Below are 23,160 nucleotides of genomic sequence, written 5' to 3' on the forward strand. Positions count from 1 at the left end.
ATGTTCTTGCTATAGGGAGTGCAGCAAAAATTTACCAGATTGATTCCTGGAATGATGGGACTGACTTTCGAGGAGAGATTGAGTTGGTTAGGATTATATTTTCTGGAGTTCATAGAAACCTATAAAATTTGAACATGACTAGACAGGGGGATTATGCAGGTAGGATGTTCCTATGGTTGGGCTGTCCAAAACAAGGATCATAGTCTAAGGATAAGGGGTAAACCTTTTTAGGACAGAGGGGAGGAGAAATCTCTTCACCCAGAATGTGGTACGCCTGTGCAATTCACTACCTCAGAGGCCAAAACATCATATGTTTGCAAGCAGAAGTTAGATATAGCTCTTGGGGTGAAGAGGATCATAAGAACATAACATAAGAAATAGGAGCAGGAGTAGGCCATCTAGCCCCTCTAGCCTGCCCCGCCATTCAATAAGATCATGGCTGATCTGAAGTGGATCAGTTCCACTTACCCGCCTGATCCCTATAACCCCTAATTCCCTTACCGATCAGGAATCCATCTATCCGTGATTTCAACATATTCAACGAGGTAGCCTCCACCACTTCAGTGGGCAGAGAATTCCAGAGATTCACCATCCTCTGAGAGAAGAAGTTCCTCCTCAACTCTGTCCTAAACTGACCCCCCTTTATTTTGAGGCTGTGCCCTCTAGTTCTAGTTTCCTTTCTAAGTGGAAAGAATCTCTCCACCTCTACCCTATCCAGCCCCTTCATTACCTTATAGGTCTCTATAAGATCCCCCCTCAGCCTTCTAAATTCCAATGAGTACAAACCCAATCTGCTCAGTCTCTCCTCATAAACAACACCCCTCATGTCTGGTATCAACCTGGTGAATCTTCTCTGCACTCCCTCCAAGGCCAATACATCCTTCCGCAAATAAGGGGACCAATACTGCACACACAGTATTCCAGCTACAGCCTCACCAATGCCCTGTACAGATGCAGCAAGACATCTCTGCTTTTATATTCTATCCCCCTTGCGATATAGGCCAACATCCCATTTGCCTTCTTGATCACCTGTTGCACCTGCAGACTGGGTTTTTGCGTCTCATGCACAAGGACCCCCAGGTCCCTTTGCACAATAGCATGTTGTAACTTCTTTCCATTTAGATAATAATCCAATTTGCTATTATTTCCTCCAAAGTGAATAACCTCGCATTTGTCAATGTTATACTCCATCTGCCAGATCCTCGCCCACTCACTCAGCCTGTCCAAATCTCTCTGCAGACCTTCTACGCCCTCCACACGATTCACTTTTCCACTTATCTTTGTGTCGTCTGCAAACTTTGTTACCCTACACGCAGTCCCCTCATCCAGACAGTCTATATAAATGGTAAATAGTTGAGGCCCCAGTACCGTTCCCTGCGGCACGCCACTAGTTACCATCTGCCAACCAGAAAAGCACCCATTTATTCTGACTCTCTGCTTCCTGTCGGATAGCCAATCCCCAATCCACGCTAACACCCTACCCCCAACTCTGTGACCCAATCTTCTTCAGCAACCTTTTGTGAGGCACCTTATCAAACGCCTTTTGGAAATCCAAAAACACCGCATCCACCAGTTCCCCTCCGTCAACCGCACTAGTCACACCTTCATAAAAATCCAACAAGTTCGTCAAGCATGACTTTCCCCCCGTGAATCCATGCTGCGTCTGCTGAATCGAACCATTCTTATCCAGATGGCCTGCTATTTCTTCTTTAATGATGGATTCCAGCATTTTCCCAACTATAGATGTTAAGCTAACCGGCCTGTAGTTACCCGCCTTTTGTCCATTTCCTTTTTTAAACAGCGGCGTAACATTAGCCGTTTTCCAATCTGCCGGCACTACCCCAGAATCCAACGAATTTTGATAAATAACCACTAACGCATCCGCTATTACCTCTGACACTTCTTTCAGTACCCTGGGATGCATTCCATCCGGACCCGGGGACTTGTCCACCTTCAGTCCCGTTAGTCTACCAAGCACTGCCTCCCTGGTAACATTAATTGTATTGAGTACCTCTCCTCCTACCAACCCTCTATCGTTAATATTCGGTAAACACAAAAACCTTATTTAAAGTTTCAGCCATTTCCTCATTTCCCACTATTAAATCCCCCCTCTCGTCCTCCAAGGGTCCAACATTCACTCTTGCCACTCTATTCCTTTTTATATATTTGTAAAAGCTTTTACTATCATTTTTTATATTTAGAGCTAGCCTAGCTTCATAACCTATCTTTCCTTTCTTTATCGCTTTCTTAGTTGTTCTTTGTTGTTTCTTAAAGTTTTCCCAATCTTCCGATTCTTCACTATTTTTGGTCACTCCGTACGCATCGGTCTTTAATTTAATACTCTCCTTAATTTCCTTCGTTATCCACAGCTGGTTATCCCTTTTCTTACAGTCCTTCTTTATCACCGGAATATATTGTTGCTGAGTACTGAAAAGGATCTCCTTAAAAATCCTCCACTGTTCCTCAGCTGTCCTACCTACCAGTCTGCTCTCCCAGTTCACCTTAGCCAATTCAGCCCTCATCCTATCGTACTTCCCTCTGTTCAAACAGAGGACAGTGGTATGGGACCCTACTTTCTCCTCTTCCATTTGTACCAGAAATTCGACCATATTGTGATCACTTGACCCAAGAGGGTCCTTCACAAGAACATCCTTAATTCTACCTACCTCGTTACACATTACCATATCTAAGATAACTCGTTCCCTCGTCGGTTCTGTAACATACTGTTCAAGGTAACTATCCCGACAGCATTCCAAGAACTCTTCCGCCATCCCACCCCTTCCAACTTGAGTCAGCCAATCAATATGCGGGTTGAAATCCCCCATGATTATTACCGCTCCGTTTTTGCACGCATCCATTATTTGCTTGTTTATAGCCCTCCCCACCTCAACATTATTTGGGAGCCTATAGACCACGCCTACTAGTGCCTTTCTCCCCCTACTATTCCTTATCTCTACCCATAACGATTCCACATTTTGTTCCTTAGAGCCTATGTCATCCCTCACTACTACCCTGATATTATCTTTTATTGTAAGAAGTTTAACAACACCAGGTTAAAGTCCAACAGGTTTATTTGGTAGCAAAAGCCACACAAGCTTTCGGAGCCCCAAGCCCCTCGGAGCTTTCGGGCTCCGAAAGCTTGTGTGGCTTTTGCTACAAAACAAACCTGTTGGACTTTAACCTGGTGTTGTTAAACTTCTTACTGTGTTTACCCCAGTCCAACGCCGACATCTCCACATCCTTATCTTTTATTAACAGAGCTACCCCACCACCTTTTCTTTCCTGTCTATTCTTCCTAAATGCCTGATACCCCTGGATATTCATCTCCCAGTCCTGGTCTCCCTGCAGCCACGTTTCTGTAATGGCCACTAGATCATACTCATTTGTGCTGATTTGCACCATCAACTCATTAACTTTGTTCCGAATGCTTCTTGCATTCAGGCAAAGTGTCTTTATTCCAGCTTTTATCTGGACCCGATTTGATGAAACGCTATCAACCTCTCCCTCGCCCTCCTTTAACTACTTGAATGCCCTCATTCACTTGCACTCGCTCCCTCTCCTCTACCATTGATTTCGTAATTCCTCTTACCTCTGCACCCTCCCTCCCATATATTAGTTTAAAGCCCTATCTACAGCCCTAGTGATACGATTCGCTAGGACTCTGGTCCCAGCACGGAGACCATCCCATCTGCCCAAATACTGGTGCCAATGCCCCATGAATTCAAACCCATTCCTCCCACACCAATCCTTGAGCCATGATAAGGGAAGGGGGTGGGGGTGGTGGAAGAGGTGTGATCAGGCTTTGGAGTTGTATGATAAGTCATAATCAAAATAAATGGTGAAACCGGCTCGAAGGGCCGGATGGCTTACTCCTGCTCATATTTTTCTATATTTCTATGTTTTCTAATTAATTGTATTTGGACATTTTGAACATATGAAGCAATATTGAAATGGAAATTGTTACTTTTGTTTCCAAACTTCATATTCTATTATGGCTAACACTACAAGAATGTTCATGCTAAATGCTCCTGGCCCCTCCCAAGATAAGAGTATTCCGCTGCAAAATTCCAGAACCTGAAACATACAGTGCTGGAAATACACAGCAAAGTCGAATGGTCTACAGTCTCCACCACAGATACTAATCTCTTTTCAGATGCACAGACCCGCTGTGCATTTCCAGTTTTCCTTTTCCATTACCAACTTACAACCAGCAGAAACTTGTGCTAATCTGCATTACTCCAAAATAAACAGCAACCTTTGCTGTTGCATTCATTTCTTTATCCTACATCGTGCCAACGCAACATGGATTTTTAGTTTAAAACTAAGGCGGCTCAAAGTATAACTGCTTTCTTCTGTCAGTGCAACAGGCAAATTTTCTACAGCCATTCAAAATCAAATAAGAGTCAGAGGTTTACAGCATGGAAACAGGCCTTTCGGCCCAACTTGTCCATGCCACCCTTTTTTTTTAAACCCTTAAACTAATCCCAATTGCCCGCATTTGACCCATATCCCTCGATACCCATCGTACCCATGTAACTATCTAAATGCTTTTTAAAAGATAAAATTGTACCCACCTCTACTACTACCTCTGGCAGCTTGGTCCAGACACTCGCCACCCTCTGTGAAAAGATTGCCCCTCTGGACACTTTTGTATCTCTCCCCTCTCATCTTAAACCTATGCCCTCTCGTTTTAGACTCCCCTACCTTTGGGATTAGAAAAGAAAATTCTCAACAACCTTTTTGAAATAGATGCATCTTTTGCATCTATATGCAAGGAAGTTAGCTGAAGAATGTCAACTGTTTTCAATCACAATCTCTCAATTTTACCTAGTCATTCCCTAACGGGTTGCAACTACAAGACATAATGTGTTCTATTACTGAACTTACTAATATTAAAAGCAAGTTCCAGCCAAGGTTTGGGTTCTATAGAAAACAAACAGTCGTCTAGTTTGGTGAATACTTCGTCTAGTCAGACAGAACTCCCCAAGCCTTTAGCCACAAATAAATTGGTGCTGCCTTTCAACGGAAAAAAAGCAGGAGGTGATGTATAATACTTCGACACTGTGATTTCAACAGTACAGCTGTAGTCTAGAGATTGCCCTGCCTTTGTGCCAAACAAAATACGCAGCAGAGTTTAGCCCTAAGAGAATATGACCAGCTTCCCAGATGGTTTGGAGAACAAATGCACATTTGGTGTGTTATTTAGCCACATGAACCAAAAGGTATCAGGTTCAATCAGAGGACTATGCCGATCACAGTCAAGAAATTAGTTGGGGCACTTCATTAGCCCTGACTGAGGAGGAAAAGAAAACCTAGGCTTCTGCTGTTCCATTTTTATTTAGCAATTCTAATTGGAAATGCTTATGACCATCTTGGGCAAGGACAAAATTCACGTCATAATCAAATATGCAGAGTCAGTAAAACAAGCTCACAAACAAAAAACGACAGTCACTTGGTTGAGGTCCAGGGGACTTCCAGTTCCTGCAGAGCCATACATCTAAATCAGTAGCTTCGAGAGAAATTGGGAGAGAAAGATGTACTTTTAAAATAGAGAGGTACATACTGAGTGGCACGGTGGTAAGCACTGCTGCCTCTCAGCGCCAGGGACCCGGGTTCGATTCCAGCTTCGGTTGATGTCTGCCTGGAGTTTGCACATTCTCCCAGTGTCTGCGTGGGTTTGCTCCGGATTAGTGTCTCAGTGCAAAGATGTGCAGTTTGGTGGATTGGCCATGCCAAATTGCCCCTTAGCGTCCCAAGGTGTGCAGATTAGGGGGATTAGCGGGGCAAATGTGTGGGGTTACTGGGATAGGGCCTGGGTAAGATGCTCTGTTGGAGACAGACTCAATGGGCCGAATGGCCTCCTTTTGCACTGTAGGGATTCTATGATTGAGATCAGTCGTACTCAGCAGTGTACTTCACTGCAAATAAAACAACTGAGTATTGTCAAACATAAAATCTGCAAAGATCTGGTGTTTTTGGTTAACCACTTTTAAAATATTATGGCACAAATTATGTAGCAGGGAGGTATATTTTAAAATATTAAATCATGTTCTGTGGCAACAAATTGCGCACATCAAGGATGCTTGGAAGCCACTTGGATGAGCTCCAGAGAATTCCCAGTGACCGGGAGTAAACTGTGGCCTGTAAATCAGGAGAGAACAATTTAAGGGATAAAACAAGGGTGTTGTTGAAATTTTGGAATAAGCCAAAGAGACATATAAAGTATTATATCCACGAGGAACTTCACCACATAAATTTACAGATACAGCCACTGCATTAACTTCATTATCAGTTTATATTTGTTGGTCATTTTACGTGATCAAGGTGAAGGATGCAGGTACAGGAAGCAGAACGCCTTCCATTCAAACATCAGTCAGCACCAAGGACTCAGATGCAGAATAATGATCTCACTACACTGCTTTAACAATGTACCTTAGTCCCAACTTCACAAGAACACCCTGTGCTACATCAATGTTTACCCCAGCCCACCTCGTGCCAGAAATAATCATGCACGGGACGTGTGCCATTAGGGCTTTGATTGAGAATAGTCAAACACATTCAAGTACAACCTTTAGAGCCAGGAGAGGAGATATCAATCCCAGTCTGGCTTTAGTAGTCAGATTTGTTTAGCTGCTTTCATAATGCACTTGAGACTCGAGCACCATCTCCCAATGGGTGGGTCTTGCACAGCTGACTGCTACCTGAAAATAAACTTGTTGGGATTTACTCAGGCTGGTAAGATCTGGTTAAACGCCCTTAAGAATATTCCAACTAATTTACTTTAGATTTGCAGCTACATGGCCCATAGGTTGAGACAGAGCTCCACTTGCACAGATAAATGCAAAAAGTACTCAAATATAATAATTCCAGAACACTGACTTGAGCTGAACAGAATACTGACGTTCTATAATTATTTTGTTGGAACGTTAGCAAAGGAGCTGAGTTTCTGCTAGAAAAGTTGAAAACAAATGGATGTACTAAGACATAAGTAGCAAGCAATGGTTTAGTTTGAATAGATTTGTTTTGGCATATAGATGGTTGTATCATGTACAACCGTGCAGATGTATTTTAGCACATTAACCCACCTTTGAAGATCCATTTGAGTACATCTGAATCATATTCTCAGCTCCCAACTTCACTTTCAGCTCAATGTCCAATTGTTTCTTCAAGGCAGCAATGCGGCTATTATTTGTAGACTCAGGGTTAGGAGTATCTGGAGTTCGAGGACAATCTGAAAACATAAAGGACTTGTGTATGGAATTCCATTAACGTTTTGTGCTGAGGCATCAAAATAGCAACAGTTTGTAAAAAAAATATTTTGAAAGAATTATGGCAATGTAAACCCCTGCCATGATACTCTACAGGAATCTGCTCAGTGAGATTCATTTGACAAAATTCACAATCATTAAAGTATTAGTTGGATAGAAATACTGATAAAAAAAGAGGCAAAGCTCCCGTTCAATGACTGAAAATACTTCCTGAAGCTCAATTCTTGGCATAGGAAAAGGTGAAATGATGAAATGCTAACAGAACCTTTATAATGTTGACATGACATCTTTTGAGACACGTCTCAAATAATCAATCGTGATCGTGAGACTGCTTTCACATTGCTCTCTAACCTCCACAGCGGTTAATTAGCTTGACATCAAATAGATTGTGGTGCGGCTGACACATCCTGAGTCAAAGTTTGCAAAGGCAAGGGGGCAGGGATTCAGTATTTCAGTTTTATTGGTCTTTTTAACCACTGTCGTTGTAGTAAATAACATCCATTGATTTTGAGCATTTTGAGGCAGGGGGGGAAGCGATGGCCTAGTGATATTAATCGCTAGACTATTAATCTAGAAACTCAGCTGATGTTCTGGGGACCTGGGTTCGAATCCCGCCACGGCAGATGGTGGAATTTGAACTCAAATAAAAACCCCTGGAATGAAGAATCTACTGATGACCATGAAACCATTGTTGATTGTCAGAAAAACCCATCTGGTTCACTAATGTCCTTAAGGGAAGGAAATCTGCCGTCCTTACCAGATCTGTGGTTGACTTTCAACTGCCCTCTGAAATGGCCGAGCAAGTCACTCAGTTCAAGGGCAATTAGGGATGGGCAATAAATGCTGGCCCAGCCAGCGACGCTCAGGTCCCATGAAGGAATTTAAAAAAACAATTTGACTGGGGTAACTGTTACTCACTGGTCTCCAACAACTATAACATCTTGGATAATGATACGATTGGAACAAGTTAAATTACTGAGTGGCTTCTATTCAATTTTCTTGGGCTACACAACAAAAAAAAAACTGGTCTTCAAAATTATTACCAGAGAGAGCAAATAGAAGATGCTGAACCTTCTGCTCACAATTTTTATTCAAATTAAACAAAAGGAGATGGCCACAACAACTTATATTTATATAGTACCTTAATGTAATAAAATATCCCAAGGACTCCAGAGAGTTGTTTTAAGTTATAGGAGCAGAATTAGGCCATTCGGCCCATCGAGTCGGCTCAAAAAAATGCAAACATTAAAAGAAGATAATGGGGAAGACAGCCAAAAGCTTAGTCAAGTAGGTAGGTTTAAAAAGGACTATCATAAAGGAAAGAGGTGCAGTGGTTTAGAACCTAAGCAGTTGGAGGCCAATAGTATTGGGCTTACTCAAGAGGCCAGAATTAGTTGAGTGTCGATATCTCGAGGGTTTTAGGACTGGAGATTATAGAGACAGAAAGAATTGAGGGGTTGACAACAATAGAGGGAATTGAAAACAAGGATGAGAATTAAAGAGAGACATTTCTTAATCAGGAGTCAATGTAGGTAAGTGAGCACAGGGGTGAACTAAATTTGGTGCGAGTTAGGACATAGGCAATGTTTTGGATGACATTAGATGGCAGAATGCATGAAACCAGTTCGGAGTGGACTGGAATAGTCAGGTCTTGTAGTGAGTTTCAGCAGCAGAGGGGCTGGCAGGGGCAGAGTGGGGTGATATTACAGAGATGGAAATAGGCAGTCTTCACAATGCCAAGGATGTTGCTGGAAGCTTATTTTGGGGTCAATTGTGACACTGAGGTTGCTAATAGTCTGTTTCAGCTTCAGACTGTCATCAGGCCAAGGAATGGACTCAAGAAGCAAATGATTGGAAGACAACAGCTTCAGTCTTCCCAATATTTAATTGGAGGAAATTTCTGCTCATACAGCACTGGATGTAGGGCAAGCAGTCTGACAATTAGAGACAGTAGACGGGTCAAGAGGAGATGGTGGTGAGGCAAAGCCGGATGTTTTCAGCATACATGTGGAAACTGATGATGTTTCCGGATAAGTCACCGAAGGGCAGCATGTAGCTGAGAAAGAGGAAGGGGCCAAAGATAAATTTTTGTATCACCCAAGGTAACGGTGATTCTGTGGCTACAATCAGATAAATAGTAGTGGAATCAAACAAGTGCAGTCCCAACTAATAACAGTGGAGAAACATTGGAAGAGGATACTCTGATTAACTGTGTCGAAGGCTGCAGACCAGTAAAGGAGCAAAAGGCTAGTTGGTAGTTTGTACAGGATGCTATTTGAGACTTTGATAAGAGCCGTTTCAGTACTGTGGCAGAGGCAGAACCTGTTTGGAGAGATTTGGAGTTTTGGGGAAGATGGCAAGGATGAGGGGATTTGAGGCAATAATGTGTTCAAGGACTGAGTAAAGGGAGGTTGGAGATAGCTTGCAGGAACAAAGGTGTCATGACAACTTGAGCAGAGAGAATCGATAACAATGTCAGCTAACGTGGGAGCAAGAGAGTTGTAGTAATTATTTTAATTGGAATAGAATTGAGAACATGAGTTGGGTCTCTTGAACTTTGGGAGAGCATGGGGAGAGATAGCTCAGGGCTAAGGCAAAGGGAGTCTGAGCAAGTTCAGCCTGGCAGGCTAGGGGAAGGAAAGAATGTGGCACAGGAAGCTGATCAGATGGTCTCAATCTTGGTACCAAAGAAATCCATGAGCAATAAATGCAGTTATGCACATGTCCAACGCAGGAAAACAGGAACAGGATGAGAACACAATCATTCATAGAATCATAGAAATCATAGAAACCCTACAGTGCAGAAGGAGGCCATTCAGCCCATCGAGTCTGCACCGACCACAATCCCACCCAGGCCCTATCCCCACATATTTACCCACTAATCCCTTTAACCTACGCATCCCAGGACTCTAAGGGGCAATTTTTATAACCTGGCCAATCAACCTAACCTGCACATCTTTGGACTGTGGGAGGAAACCGGAGCACCCGGAGGAAACCCACGCAGACAGTGACCCGAGCCGGGAATCGAACCCGGGACCCTGGAGCTGTGAAGCAGCAGTGCTAACCACTGTGTTACCGTGCCGCCCAAGGCACGGAAATTTAACCGTTGGGTTAAATTTCTGGATCAAGCCTGACCCAGAAATTTAACCCAACAACAATCTATTCAATTAGTACAGTACCTCAACTCCATACCAATTTACCCACCAATTTATCCACCTTGCGTCTTACTTAACCAAAAGTCAATGAGCACTTCAACTGACCCAGCATCCACAGCTTTTTGGGGAAGAGTTTCAGATATGCACTGCTTTGAATGTGAAAATGTGATTCCTGATTTCACACATGATAATATCACCTAGCTCTCATGTCCGGACCATGCTCCATCATTCTGGATTGCTCCAAAGCAAACTGATCCTCCCTAATGAACTACTTAAACATTTTAAACATCTCAATTAGACTCCCTCAACCTTGTACACTCACAGGAATAAAGTTTATGCAACCGATCCTTACAAATTTATTTAAACCTCAGCATTGTTTCGGTGAATCTATAATAGACCCCTTCAAAAGCCAGTACATCTTTCCTGAGGTTTGGTGCTCAAAACAGAGGCAGTGTCTGTGTGGAGTTTGCATGTTCTCCCAGTGTCTGCGTGGGTTTCCTCAGGATGCTCCGGTTTCCTCCCACAGTCTGAAAGACGTGCTAGTTAGGTGCATTGACCTGAACAGGGGGGCCGAAGTGTGCCAACTAGAGGATTTTCACAGCAACTTCATTGCAGTGTTAATGTAAGCCTTACTTGTGACTAATAGATAAACTTTAGGATTTCAGATGTGGCCCGACCAAAGCTCTGATTAACTGAAACATAATTTCATCACTAATGTATTTCAAGTTCTTTGAGATAAAGGCCAACAATCCATTAGCCTTTTTATTAAAAGCTAGATTCACTGGTACAAAAACAATGATTTAGATACACGAGAACACCCAATCTATCTGCTCATCCTGCATTGTTGTCATTTGCTTTTATTGAATTCAAGTGGATGTTATCACACTTACCCACATTAAAGTCCTTGTGTCACAGTTTTGCCCAACTGACCCACTGTTGTCACTTCCTGCACACATTTACACAACTTACTGTGCCTTCTAATCTAATTTCATCTGCATAACTGGATAACACACCTAGTCTTTGACCCAAGTCACTAATACATATGGTGAAAACCTGAGGCCCCAGCACAGGTTAAAGAATCTGTCAAAAGTCGTCGTGCAATGTTGGTCTGAGGAATCAGATGATCTCCTACGGGACTGCTCAAGAGTCAGTAGACTGGCCAGTATTTTAAAATTCTGTGGCCAGCCTGTAGTTACGCCACGACAGTAACTGACTTCATTAATAAGTGTGTAGAAGACTGTGTGCCAATGCAGCAAATCAGTGTTCCCCCAAACCGGAAACCATGGATGAACAGGGATACGCACTGCTGAAGTCCAGGTCTGAGGTGTTCATGTCATGTGACCCTGACCTATACAAGAAAGCCAGATACAATCTAAGGAGATCCATTAAAGATGCTGAAAGACAGTACCGGACCAAGCTACAATCCCAGGTTAGCCACACGGACCCCCACTGACTATGGCAAGGAGTGCAAGACATAACAGGCTCCAAGATGAAGGCATGTAAAATCGCCAGCATCAATGCACCCACTCTGATGAGCTCAACGCATTCGATGCCCCTTTTGAGCAAAAGGTCAGCGAGAGCATGCCCTCCACCCCGGAAGAACCAGTATCTGAGGTCAACATTACAGACATTAGAGCAACCTACTCAAAGGTCAACCTGATAGCAACTGGCCCGGATGGGATACCCAGACAAGCACTCAGATCCTGCGCAGACCAGCTCGTGAGGGTATTCGCAGATATCTTCAACCTCTCTTTACAATAATCTGAGGTCCCTATTTGCTTCAAGACGACGATCATTATCCCGGTACCAAAGAAAACCCAGGCAGCGTGCCTTAATGACTATCGTCCAGTGGCTCTGTCATCCATCATTATGAAGTGCTTTGAAAGGTTAGTCATGGCACGAATCAATTCTCCCAGATTGCCTGGATCCACTACAGTTCGCCTACCACCCCAACAGGTCCACAGCAGATGTCATCTCCCCGGCCCTGCACTCAACTCTGGAATACTTTGATAACAAAAGACAATATGTCAAACTCCTATTTATTTATTGACTGCAGCTTAGCCTTCAACACCATTATTCCTACAAAACTCATCTCCAAACTCCATTTCCTGGGGCTCGGCTCCTCCGTGCGACTGGATTCTGAACTTCCTAACCTACAGACCGCAGTCGGTAAGGATAGGCAACACCTCCTCCTCCACGATCATCCTCAACACCGGTGCCCAGAAATATGGCCTCATCCTTTACTACACTCCTTATACACCGATGATTGTGGGGCCAAATTCCCCTGCAACTCAATTTTCAAGTTTGGTGATGACAGCACCATAGTGGTTCGGATCTCAAACGATGATGAGTACAGGAAAGAGATAGAGAATCTGGTGAACTGGTGTGATGACAATTTCTCCCTCAATGTCAACAAAATGAAGGAGATCGTCATCGACTTCAGAAAGCGTCGTGGAGGACGTGTCCCTGCCTACATCAATGAGGAGGAAGTAGAAATGGTTGAGAGCATCAACTTTTTAGGTGTCCAGATCATTAGCAGCCTGTCCTGGACTCTCCATGCCAGCTCTATCGTTAAGAAAGCCCACCAATGCCACGACTTTCTCAGAAGACAAAGAAAATTTGGCATGTCCGCTATGACTCTCACCAACGTTTACAGATGCACCATAGAAAGCATTCTTTTTGGTTGTATCACAGCTTGGTATGGCTCCTGCTCCATCCAAGACTGCAAGGAACTACAAAGGGTCGTGAACGAAGCCCAGTCCATCACTTAAACCAGCCTCCCACTTATTGACAGTCTACACTTCCTGCTGCCTCGGAAAAGCAGCCAGCGTAATTAAGGACTCCACGCACCCCAGATAGACATTCTCTCTTCCATTTGAGGAAAAACCTTTTTACTCAGACGGTGGTGATGGTCTGGAATGCACTGCCTGGGAGGGTGGTGGAGGCGGGATGCCTCACATCCTTTAAAAAGTACCTGGATGTGTACTTGGCATGCCATAATAGTCAAGGCTATGGGCCAAGTGCTGGCAAGTGGGATTAGGTAGGCAGGTCAGGGCATTTCATGCATTGGTGCAGACCCCAGGGGCCGAAGGGCCTCTTCTGCACTGTAGTATTCTGTGATTCAAATGTCTGAGGACACGTACCAACCGACTCAAGAACAGCTTCTTCACTGCTGTCATCCGACTTTTGAATGGATCTCTCTCGCATTAAGTTGATGTTTCTCTATACACTAGCTATGACTGTAACACTTCATTTTGCACTCTCTCCTTTCTTTCTCTATGAACGGTATGCTTTGAGTGTATAGCACAAGAAACAATACTTTTCACTGTATACTAATACACGTGACAATAATAAAATCAAATCAGGTTTTGAGGAACACCACTCGTCATGCATTACCAAACCGAGGCCATTCCTATTTGGCAACAAGTTTATCATTTCCTTATAGACCCCCAGTCTCCTCTGGATCTTTCTTCAATGGGTTCACAATCCCCTTTACCACTTCCTTTCTATCATTTTTGAAAATATTCACAATTAGCTTTAATATTTCTTGCTTGTTCTCTTCATATTCTCCCTTTGAACACTAGTTTGTAGTCCTTTAAGTTTTTTTAAAAATTAGTTCTTATAATTGATTAGATTTCCATTTTCCCTTGCATTTCTTCAAGCACTTAATTTAACTCGACACAATAGCCTTTTTCCTCATGTTACCTTTTAGGAGAATGAATTGGTTTTGAATTGCATCAAATATTTATTTCAACCCATCCATTTGTATTTTGCCCACTAAGATAAGTCAAATTAGATGTTCCCTTTCAAATCTAATATCAGCTTCAATTACATTATAGGCACCATTAGCAAAAATGTTGCATCATCAGATTGTTTGAAATTCTGGTTCATTACTCATCAGGCAGGATTTTCCGGCTGTGCTCACTCCAAGACTGGAAATTCTCGTCCGAGGTCAACGGACCTTTGCATGGTCCGCCAAATTTTCTGTCCCGTCCGCTACGATTCCTGTGGCGGGTGGGAAGGAAAAATTCCACCCATCATATGTGTTGGGCCTAGTTGCTTAGGCTGTCGGCTATTTTAGGATTAGGGTGCACTTTTGTAGATGATGTGCAAATGACAGGTTTAAGTAATCTGGTTAACAGTTACTATTGAATAATAATCACATCGAATTACATGTGATTGATTATATGACATGAAATGAATGGAGCAACAGCTATAACCTGCAGCCTGCAATCCCTGTGCCATGTGAAAATTCTAGGACATTTTAGGTGTTCCAGGGCCCACTTTACCTCCAGCAACTCAAACATACGCTGAGAGTTTCTGACTTGGAGGCAACACTGGGCTAACTGAATGTTTCCTGGATCGCAGGATTCAGGAGGTGGTCAGTCTGCAGCAAGACAAGCAGAAATGTAAATATGTGCCCACCAAATGGACAGCCACCTAGAAGGAAGAGGAAGACAGTGCATTCATCCTCCAGGATTATGGCACACTCAAAAGTAACATTCAGCACTGAATACAGACGAGGATGGTGACATCGCAAGTGTGCAATTCTGATTCTGGCACAAAGGGGTAAAGGGCTGAAGAGTCATACAGACTCAAAACATTATCACAGTTTCAGCTCTCCACAGATGCTGCCAGATCTGCTGAGTTTTTCCAGTGCTTCTTGTCTTTATTTTGAAAATGGCAAAGACTGTGTTAAAGAGCATAAAGGAAGGAATTTCTGAAATGTGTTCAGGAGAATCTGTTCAAATCGGTATGCTTCTGGTCCAGTAAGGAAGAAGACATTGCAGGATTTAATCATGAAGAGTGAGGTGGGCCAATGGAAAATCTCACATTGAAGGAGCAACTTAGAAATAATGCTCAGAGTATCATAAGGTTTAGATTGATATGGGTAAGGACAAGAAATAGTCTAGAATAAAAATACTTAACTGGGTGAGGACTAATTTCAGAAAACTGAGGTGGTCGAATCTGCCCTGGGCAAACTTGAGTCGAAGGACTGGCGAGCAGAAATGTAATAGAGCAATGAGTAACCTTCAGAGAGATGGTTCAAGTGCAGTCTGTGTATATTTCTACAACAGGGAAAAGGTAAGCCATCCAAAACAAGAGGCCTCTGGATGATAGAGCAGGAAGATTGGATAAAGCATTCATTAGAAAAGGGTACATGGCAGATGTCAACATGCTGATGTGAGGGAGACAGAGGAGAAGAAAATAAAGGGACAGTACAAGATTGCCAAGACAGCTAATATAAAAGGGAATCCAAAGGTCTAGGTATACTAACAGTAAAAGGATTGTCACAGGAACAGGGAGTCCAAATAGAGACCAAACTGGAGAATTAAGGCAGCAGACATGGTTGGGGTACTAAAGTTAGTACTTGCATCAGTCTTTACCAGGAAGAAGATTTTTCAAAAGCTACAAACAACAAGGAAGTCGCCAAGAGTGTGGAGAAAGTAAAATAAATAATCCAGGCAGTTAAAGTAGAATAAGTCACGTGGTCTGGATAGTATGCACCCGATGTACCCAAGAGTATTAAAAGTCAAATTTTATTTATTAGTCACAAGTGAGGCTTACATTAACACCGCAATGAAGTTACTGTGAAATTCCCTAGTTGCCACACTCCAGCGCCTGTTCGGGTCAATGCACTTAACCAGCACGTCTTTCAGACTGTGGGAGGAAACCAGAGCACCCAGAGGAAACCCACGCAGACACGGGGAGAACGTGCAAACTCCACACAGACAGTGACCCAAGCTGCGAATTGAAGCTGGGAATCGAACCCGGGTCCCTGCTGTGAGGCAGCAGCGCTAACTAACCACTGTGCCATCGTGCCACCCTGCAGCTGCCGACCATAATCTACAGACCAGAGGATTGTAAAGAGTTACACCCTTGTACAATAAAAAAGGACTAAATCTGGCAACTACAGACCAGATTAACACTGGTGGTGGGAAATGTTTAGAAACAATGACGTGGGAGAAAATGAACCACTACTGGGACACACACGGACTAATAAAGGTCAGCCAGCGTGAATTTGTTAAGGGGAAATCATCTTTGGCTAACCCAAGTTTTTTCTGATGAGGTTAACAGTTGAGGGTGGATGAAGGTAGTGCAGTTATGATGAACTGGGACTTTCAAAAGGCAGCTGATAAAATACATTTGACTTGTTAGCAAAATTGAAGCCCACGGAATAAAATGTTTGGGGGAGTTGCACGGGTACAAAATTGGTTGCGGGATAGGAAGCAATATGCTGAATGGCTGCTTTTCAGACCGGAGAGAAAGATATATAGTGATGATATAGCAAATGTTCAGTATCAGAACTACCACTGTTTTTGATAAATGTTACAACTTGGACCTAAACGTACAGTATACAATCTCAATTTACAAATGACATGAACCTTGGAAGCATAGTAAAGAGTGAGGGAGATGGTAATAGACTTCAAGAGGACATACAGGCTGGTGGAATGAAGGATACATGGCAGATTAAATTCAGTTAAAATGACAGAAAAGCATGAGGGGATGCATTCTGGTAGGAAGATTGAAGAGCGATAACACATACTAATGCATACAAGGAGAGAGAAATGGGTAGTTCATGCACAAATCTTTTAAGATAGGTCAACAAAAACAATTTAAAGCATAAGGGGTCTTGGGTTTTATAAATAGAGAAAAGCCAGGAACAGGTGCTAAACAGACATAGAATCCTACAGGGCAGAAGGCGGCCATTCGGCCCATCGCATCTGCACCGACCACATCCCACCTAGGCCCTATCCCCATAATCCCGTGCATTTACCCTAGATAGCCCCCCTGAAACTAAGGGGCAATTTAGCATGACCAATACACCAAATCCGCACATTTTTTTGGACTGTGGGAGGAAACCGGAGCACCCGGAGGAAACCCATGCAGACACGGGGAGAACTTGCAAACTCCACACAGGCAGTCACCCAAACTGGGATTCAAAACTGAGATAACCAGAGGGCACAAATTTAAGGTGATTGGCAAAAACAACACATGGAAAAACATTTTGTAACAAGTGGGTAGGGAACAGGAATGCACTGCCTGATAGGGTGGTAGATACAGATTCAAGGAAATTGGGTAATTATTTGAAGAAATTCAGGTTTAAAAAAAAAGGAACTGAATTTCCTTGAACGAGTGAGTGCACACATGATGGGCTGAATGGCCTATATTCCATACTTTACTTCTCCATAAAAATAATCTGTGGAATTAGTGGTAATCCACTGCAGTGGATTGCATGATTGTGGGCAGCAAGTGGCTGTTAATGGATTAACATTTGCTAGAGTTTTCAGTGGTTGCCGGATTAGAAGGGATTTTTATTTCTGGTAGGTGTTAGTGGAACTGACATGCAAATTTGTGGATCATCAACTAGATAGTTGCTAGGTTTGGGATGTAGAGATGTACAATTGCCATAAGTAGATTTATTTGCACAGTTGGGGGCGGGTGGTCAGGCCAATGTTTGGCAATATTTTTAACTCCAAAATTCACAGCCTTGCATGTGGGCAGATCAAGTTCTAAACATACATCCAAAAAAGAATGAAAGTCAGTGATGAAAGAGAAAAATCTGATTGTTTGTGTATCAATTTCTTAATAGCCATGACTAGTGCCAGGAAACTATCGTTGAAGTGCCCAGGGTTTGAAGTTCATTTCACAAAAAAGCAAAAGGATTCCACTTTGTTCCTACAAGACCTTGGTGAGTCACGAGATGGAGATGCCAGCATTGGACTGAGGTAAGCACAGTAAGAAGTCTCACAACACCAGGTTGAAGTCCAACAGGGTTATTTGGAATCATGAACTATCTGAACATTCACCTGAAGGAGCAGCGCTCCGAAAGCTCGTGATTTCAAATAAACCTGTTGGGCTTTAACCTGGTGTTGTGAGACTTCTTACTTGGTTAATCACAACAGCTCTCGCCTGCTCACATGGTGAGTGAACTTTGCGGAACAGGGCCTCGAGATCAATTTTCAATCCTTAGTTATTTAGATAGCCTCAAAAAGCTGGGTCTCTATAATTTTATCAAAGCAAAAGGGGACTTGATCTAGTTTGATTAAAAATAATATTGGATTGTATACAGAGAAATTTTGACAGAATAGGCTAGGAAGGAGTAAGAGGTCATGTTTCCAAGTTCTGTTAAAGGTGCAATTAGGTTGGATGCAAGGCAGCTCTTCCCCGAGAGCGCAGTGGAACAGATTGTTGGCTCACTATATTCCTTCAAGTGCAAGGCGGAGCTATTTTTGAGTGGGGCAGAGGATACCGCATGCAAGAGGTAGGCAGGCATCTGTAACATAAATCAGAGTTTATCTGACCTGGATTTCAATCACCCTAGACTAGAATCTTGAAAAGGAATCTTTGTTTTTCTAATTGGCCTTACTTTTAAAACACTCTTCCAGCTGCATGGAGTGTGTATATTGTAAGAGGGATCAATGCTGACTAGATCAGATTGGATGGACTGGTAGGGAATTTCCTGTCTCTCCTTCACATACTAACAGTTTTCAGCTCCTGTCACAGCCTTGAAACAGCTCAAATCAGTCCGAAACAGCGTTCTATGCAACTATTACTAGGGTGCATGATCCCACCTTATCCTTCTCCACCTGGATCTCCACCTGATCCTTTGACACCATCTTCATCCAATGTTGGCCAGATGAGTGGTATAGCCCTTGCCTCATTCAAATTTTATTGATCTAGTTTTAGCCTGAGAATCTCCTGCAACGACCTCTCTCCCTGCTCTGCCTTCCGCAACCTTGTTTCATCCCTTTTCTCTACATGCCGGCTTCATCTAAAAACAGATCAGATCAACTGTCTTTGCAGCGTCAGAGTGCTGGTCCAATATTGGATGAAGAGAAATTTCCTCAATTACATATAGGAGAGACTAATGTCATTGTCTTCGAATCCAAGCACAAACCCTAGCCACTGATTCCACCCCACTAGCCATGGCTCCAAGCTGAACCGGATCGTTTGCAACCTGCGTCCTATTTAACCGAGCTGAACTTTAGACCTCATATCCTCTCCATTAAAAAGACTGCCTAGTTCACATCTATAATATATGTCTGCACCCTGGCCTCAGTCAAGACTGCCATTCATGTTTTTGTTACCTGCAGACTCTATTCCATATACACTCCTGGCCAGCCTCCCAACTTCCACCCTCCATAAAGTTGAGCTCATCCAAAACTCTGCTGACCATATCCTAGCTTGCAGCAAGTCCTGTTCAACCATTACCTCTATGCTCATGGACCTACCTTGGCACACAGTCTACAAATGCCTCAAAATTAAAATTCTCATCCTTGTGTTCAAATCCCTCCATGGCCTCACCCTCCCCATCTCCAACCTCCTCCAGCCATTCAACCCTAAGATCTCGGCATTCCTCCAACTCTGGCCTCTTGTGCATTTCACCCTCCCTTCACCAAGGTTGGAGTGGGAAACTGCCACTTATTTTTCCTCAACAGGCCTTCCTAAACAAATAATTTAGAAAGCTGACCAGTGGGTACTAAATGCATTCTAATGACACATGCAATGGAGTATGCTGCAAAAAATTAACTATAAAATTCATGTTAGGATTGGGACTTTTGGCATATTATAAAGGTAAAGTTGCCAAAGTCCCAGGTGACCATAGGCTGCTCTCCCCTTTGAGGGGGAGAGCTGACTGGTGGTGAATTAACCTGAAGATTACCACACCTCCAGCAAGGGGCAAGGTTGAGAAGGTAGGCCTTCTATATTATAATAGTGACTACACATAAGTACTTGAATGGCTGTGGTTTGCTTCAGAAAGTCCTGAGTTTGTGAAAAGTGCAAGCCTTTCATACCCACAAACTAAATATAGTGAACTGCTACCAAACTTTCAACTACATAGGGAGAATAAAACCTGGAATTTCCTCAAACTTCTCTGCTTTTCCATCTCCCTTGTTTCTTTTAATACCCAGCTTGTTGGTTACCCCATCTTTTTACAATTTAACATCGATTTTTGCCCAGTTACACTGATGTAAAATCCCTTGATGTCTATCTCTACATTCAAGGTTCAGCCAAGTTTTGCTATTGCATCATCGCTACCTACCATTAAACCCTTTTGCCATTTAGTTGGTACACTTGCAAGTGCTACTCCTCAGAACGCAGATTTTAACATGAACACCTTTACAAACCAGATTGTCTGCTGGATCCATTGAAACCCTGACTGCTTGATCTCCATGAACATTAGTGAAGTCAAAGCTCTGGGGAATCCATTTATACAGATACATTTATGCAGCTGTGTACACAAGTTATATTTATTGTTACTTCAATTCAGAATGGGAAATCTACGTCAATGTCTGGGATTTACCACTGTTTTAAAATGTCTGTTTTTGTGAAACACTTGTTATCATCATTGCAGTTGATGTGATTTTGAAACCTTAATGAGAAATAGATGAAAGAAAATGAAAAGACAGCCATAGTTTTGCCAAGGAGGATCTTGTTTGTAGATGATTACCAATAAAAATCATTAATTGGCTACTGGGCAGCAAGGTGGCACAGTGGTTACCCCTGCTGCCTCACAGCGCCAGGGACCTGAGTTTAATCCTGGCCTCAGGCAACTGTATGGAGTTTTCACATTCTCCTCATGTCTTCATGGGTTTCTTCCAGATGATCCGGTTTCCTCCCACAGTCCAAAGATGTAGTTAGGTTGGCTGGCCATGCTAAATTGCCCCTTAAGTATCAGGAGATTAGCAGAGTAAATATGTGGGGTTATGGGGATAGGGCCTGGGTAGGATTGTTGTCAGTGCAGACTCGATGGGCCAAATGGCCTCCTTATGCACTGTAGGGATGTTATGTCCCATTCTATGATCTATGATTGAAGCCAGATTTAAAAGGGAGAGAAATCAGACACTTACTCAGAAGCCAGTAAACGGATCAAGTTTATATATGTAGGTTCGACTGTTAGACCTAGAATTTAACCTCAAGATTTGATTGGCGGTGAGGCACTCAAATGCTTGAAACTGACAGCGGATAGACGATTGAACATGCTAAACTTGAATTTTACATGAAAGAAAATACAAATGACTAATTGCTAATTAAGGTCATTGTTTCTTGGTGAGGCTTTTCTGGAGGGAAAATAGTTATTACCTCTCTTGTGAAGTACCTGTATGAACAGCAGGGCCAGAAGAGAAAAAACAAAAATTTGAAAAGGAAAAACAACACTCTGGAAGCACAATTTGCTCAAAAACAGTACTTAAGTTCAAATGTAGTACTCAATTACCCTACACAATAGCACCTAACCTCTAACATTTGAGGGAAAGTGGTTAACAGAAATGTCACACTATTTGTTTTTTGAAATTTCACTCCATCCTTATACTGTGGACCGGGCAGACCCAAATCCATTCCTTGCTTGCTCCAAAAATCAAATTCAAAATCCAATTCATGGTCCCCACAAGGGAGACAAACAACTTCCAAGCTGACAAGATAAGGCATTGCACCCCATCTTGGGCTTGATCCAACGCTTGATCTTAGCCAAAAGGCAAAGACCTAATACCAGAAAGATTCACAGACATTATTTTTGTGAGGAAGGAGGAAATATAAAACTGACAACTAAAGACTGAATAAAGATAACCACTTGTAACTTTGGATATGTTTTGACACCATTCAATTTTCTTATAACGAGCAGTAAAATTGGGACCAATGCATCTGCATTCAAAGTTACTGCGGTAAAAAGGGTTGACCATAGCTAACAACTAAAAAATTAAAAGCCAACTGTAGGAAAGTAGAAATAAAGTATTCAAATCAGAGCATTTGTAGACATTGCAACATGGCTGAGGTCGTTATTGTTAACTGGCATAGCCCAGTGATGTGGAATACTGATAAATCTGCACCATGAAGTTATAGAATGTCCTTTCACATAATCAAGCAGAATTAAAATTGAACTAAGTGTCTTTTCCTCACAAGTGGCTTTTTGGATGGGTGGTGGGGAAGAGGAGAAAGGGAAGAACAGGTTTGTCTTGTTACATATTCCCTGGCAATCTGTTATTCAGCCACATTAGTTGAAACCTGGAGTATCACTCTTGGTTCCTCTCTCAGTCAGGGAATGTGATGCATAAAAAAATTAAAATGGTAATGCTGGATCATCTCATGCCACATATATGATATATAAAGGGCAGCACGGTAGTTAGCACTGCTGCTTCACAGCTCCAGGGACCTGGGTTCAATTCCCGGCTTGGGTCACTGTGTGTGGAGTTTGCACATTCTCCTCGTGTCTGCGTGGATTTCCTCCGGGTGCTCCGGTTTCCTCCCACAGTCCAAGGATGTGCGGGTTAGGTTGATTGGCCATGCTAAAATTGCCCCTTAGTGTCCTGGGATGTGTAGGTTAGAGGGATTAGCTGGTAAATATGTGGGGGTAGGGCCTGGGTGGGATTGTGCTCGGTGCAGACTCGATGGGCCGAACGGCCTCCTTCTGCACTGTAGGGTTTCTATGATTTCTATGAATCTCATGCCTCTTTCTATACAAACTTTCAATGGGATTTACTGCTGAAAGTGGCAGCCAAAATTATCTGGCCAGTTAGATCAGGAAAGTTGGTTAAGAGCGGGCATACTTAATTGCAAGTCAGAACATGCATTTGTCTTTTGACCAATCCCATTTTAATAAAATGCAACTGTAACATTTACTGCTACGTTATGAATGGGCAGTTGATGATTAACGTGTGGGTTTGCCAGCTACACTTGGAGAGAGAAAAAAGGGTAGAGTTATTTTGTTCTGTCAGCAACAGACTCACTTTTGTGGG

The 23,160-nt window shown here is 42.8% G+C and overlaps 1 protein-coding gene across 1 annotated transcript in view; it reads right to left on the bottom strand.

Annotated features, from left to right (window-relative positions):
* The window catches only part of LOC144497517 (serine/threonine-protein kinase N2-like), a 118,828-nt gene that overhangs the window by 35,947 nt on the left and 59,721 nt on the right, over positions 1 to 23,160 (bottom strand). The window contains exon 3 of the mRNA XM_078218903.1: positions 7,086 to 7,231. Within this exon, the coding sequence (XP_078075029.1) occupies positions 7,086 to 7,231 (146 nt within the window). The remainder of the gene's footprint in view (positions 1 to 7,085; positions 7,232 to 23,160) is intronic.

The sequence above is a fragment of the Mustelus asterias genome, chromosome 8 (assembly GCF_964213995.1).
Source record: "Mustelus asterias chromosome 8, sMusAst1.hap1.1, whole genome shotgun sequence".
Classification (NCBI taxonomy): domain Eukaryota; kingdom Metazoa; phylum Chordata; class Chondrichthyes; order Carcharhiniformes; family Triakidae; genus Mustelus; species Mustelus asterias.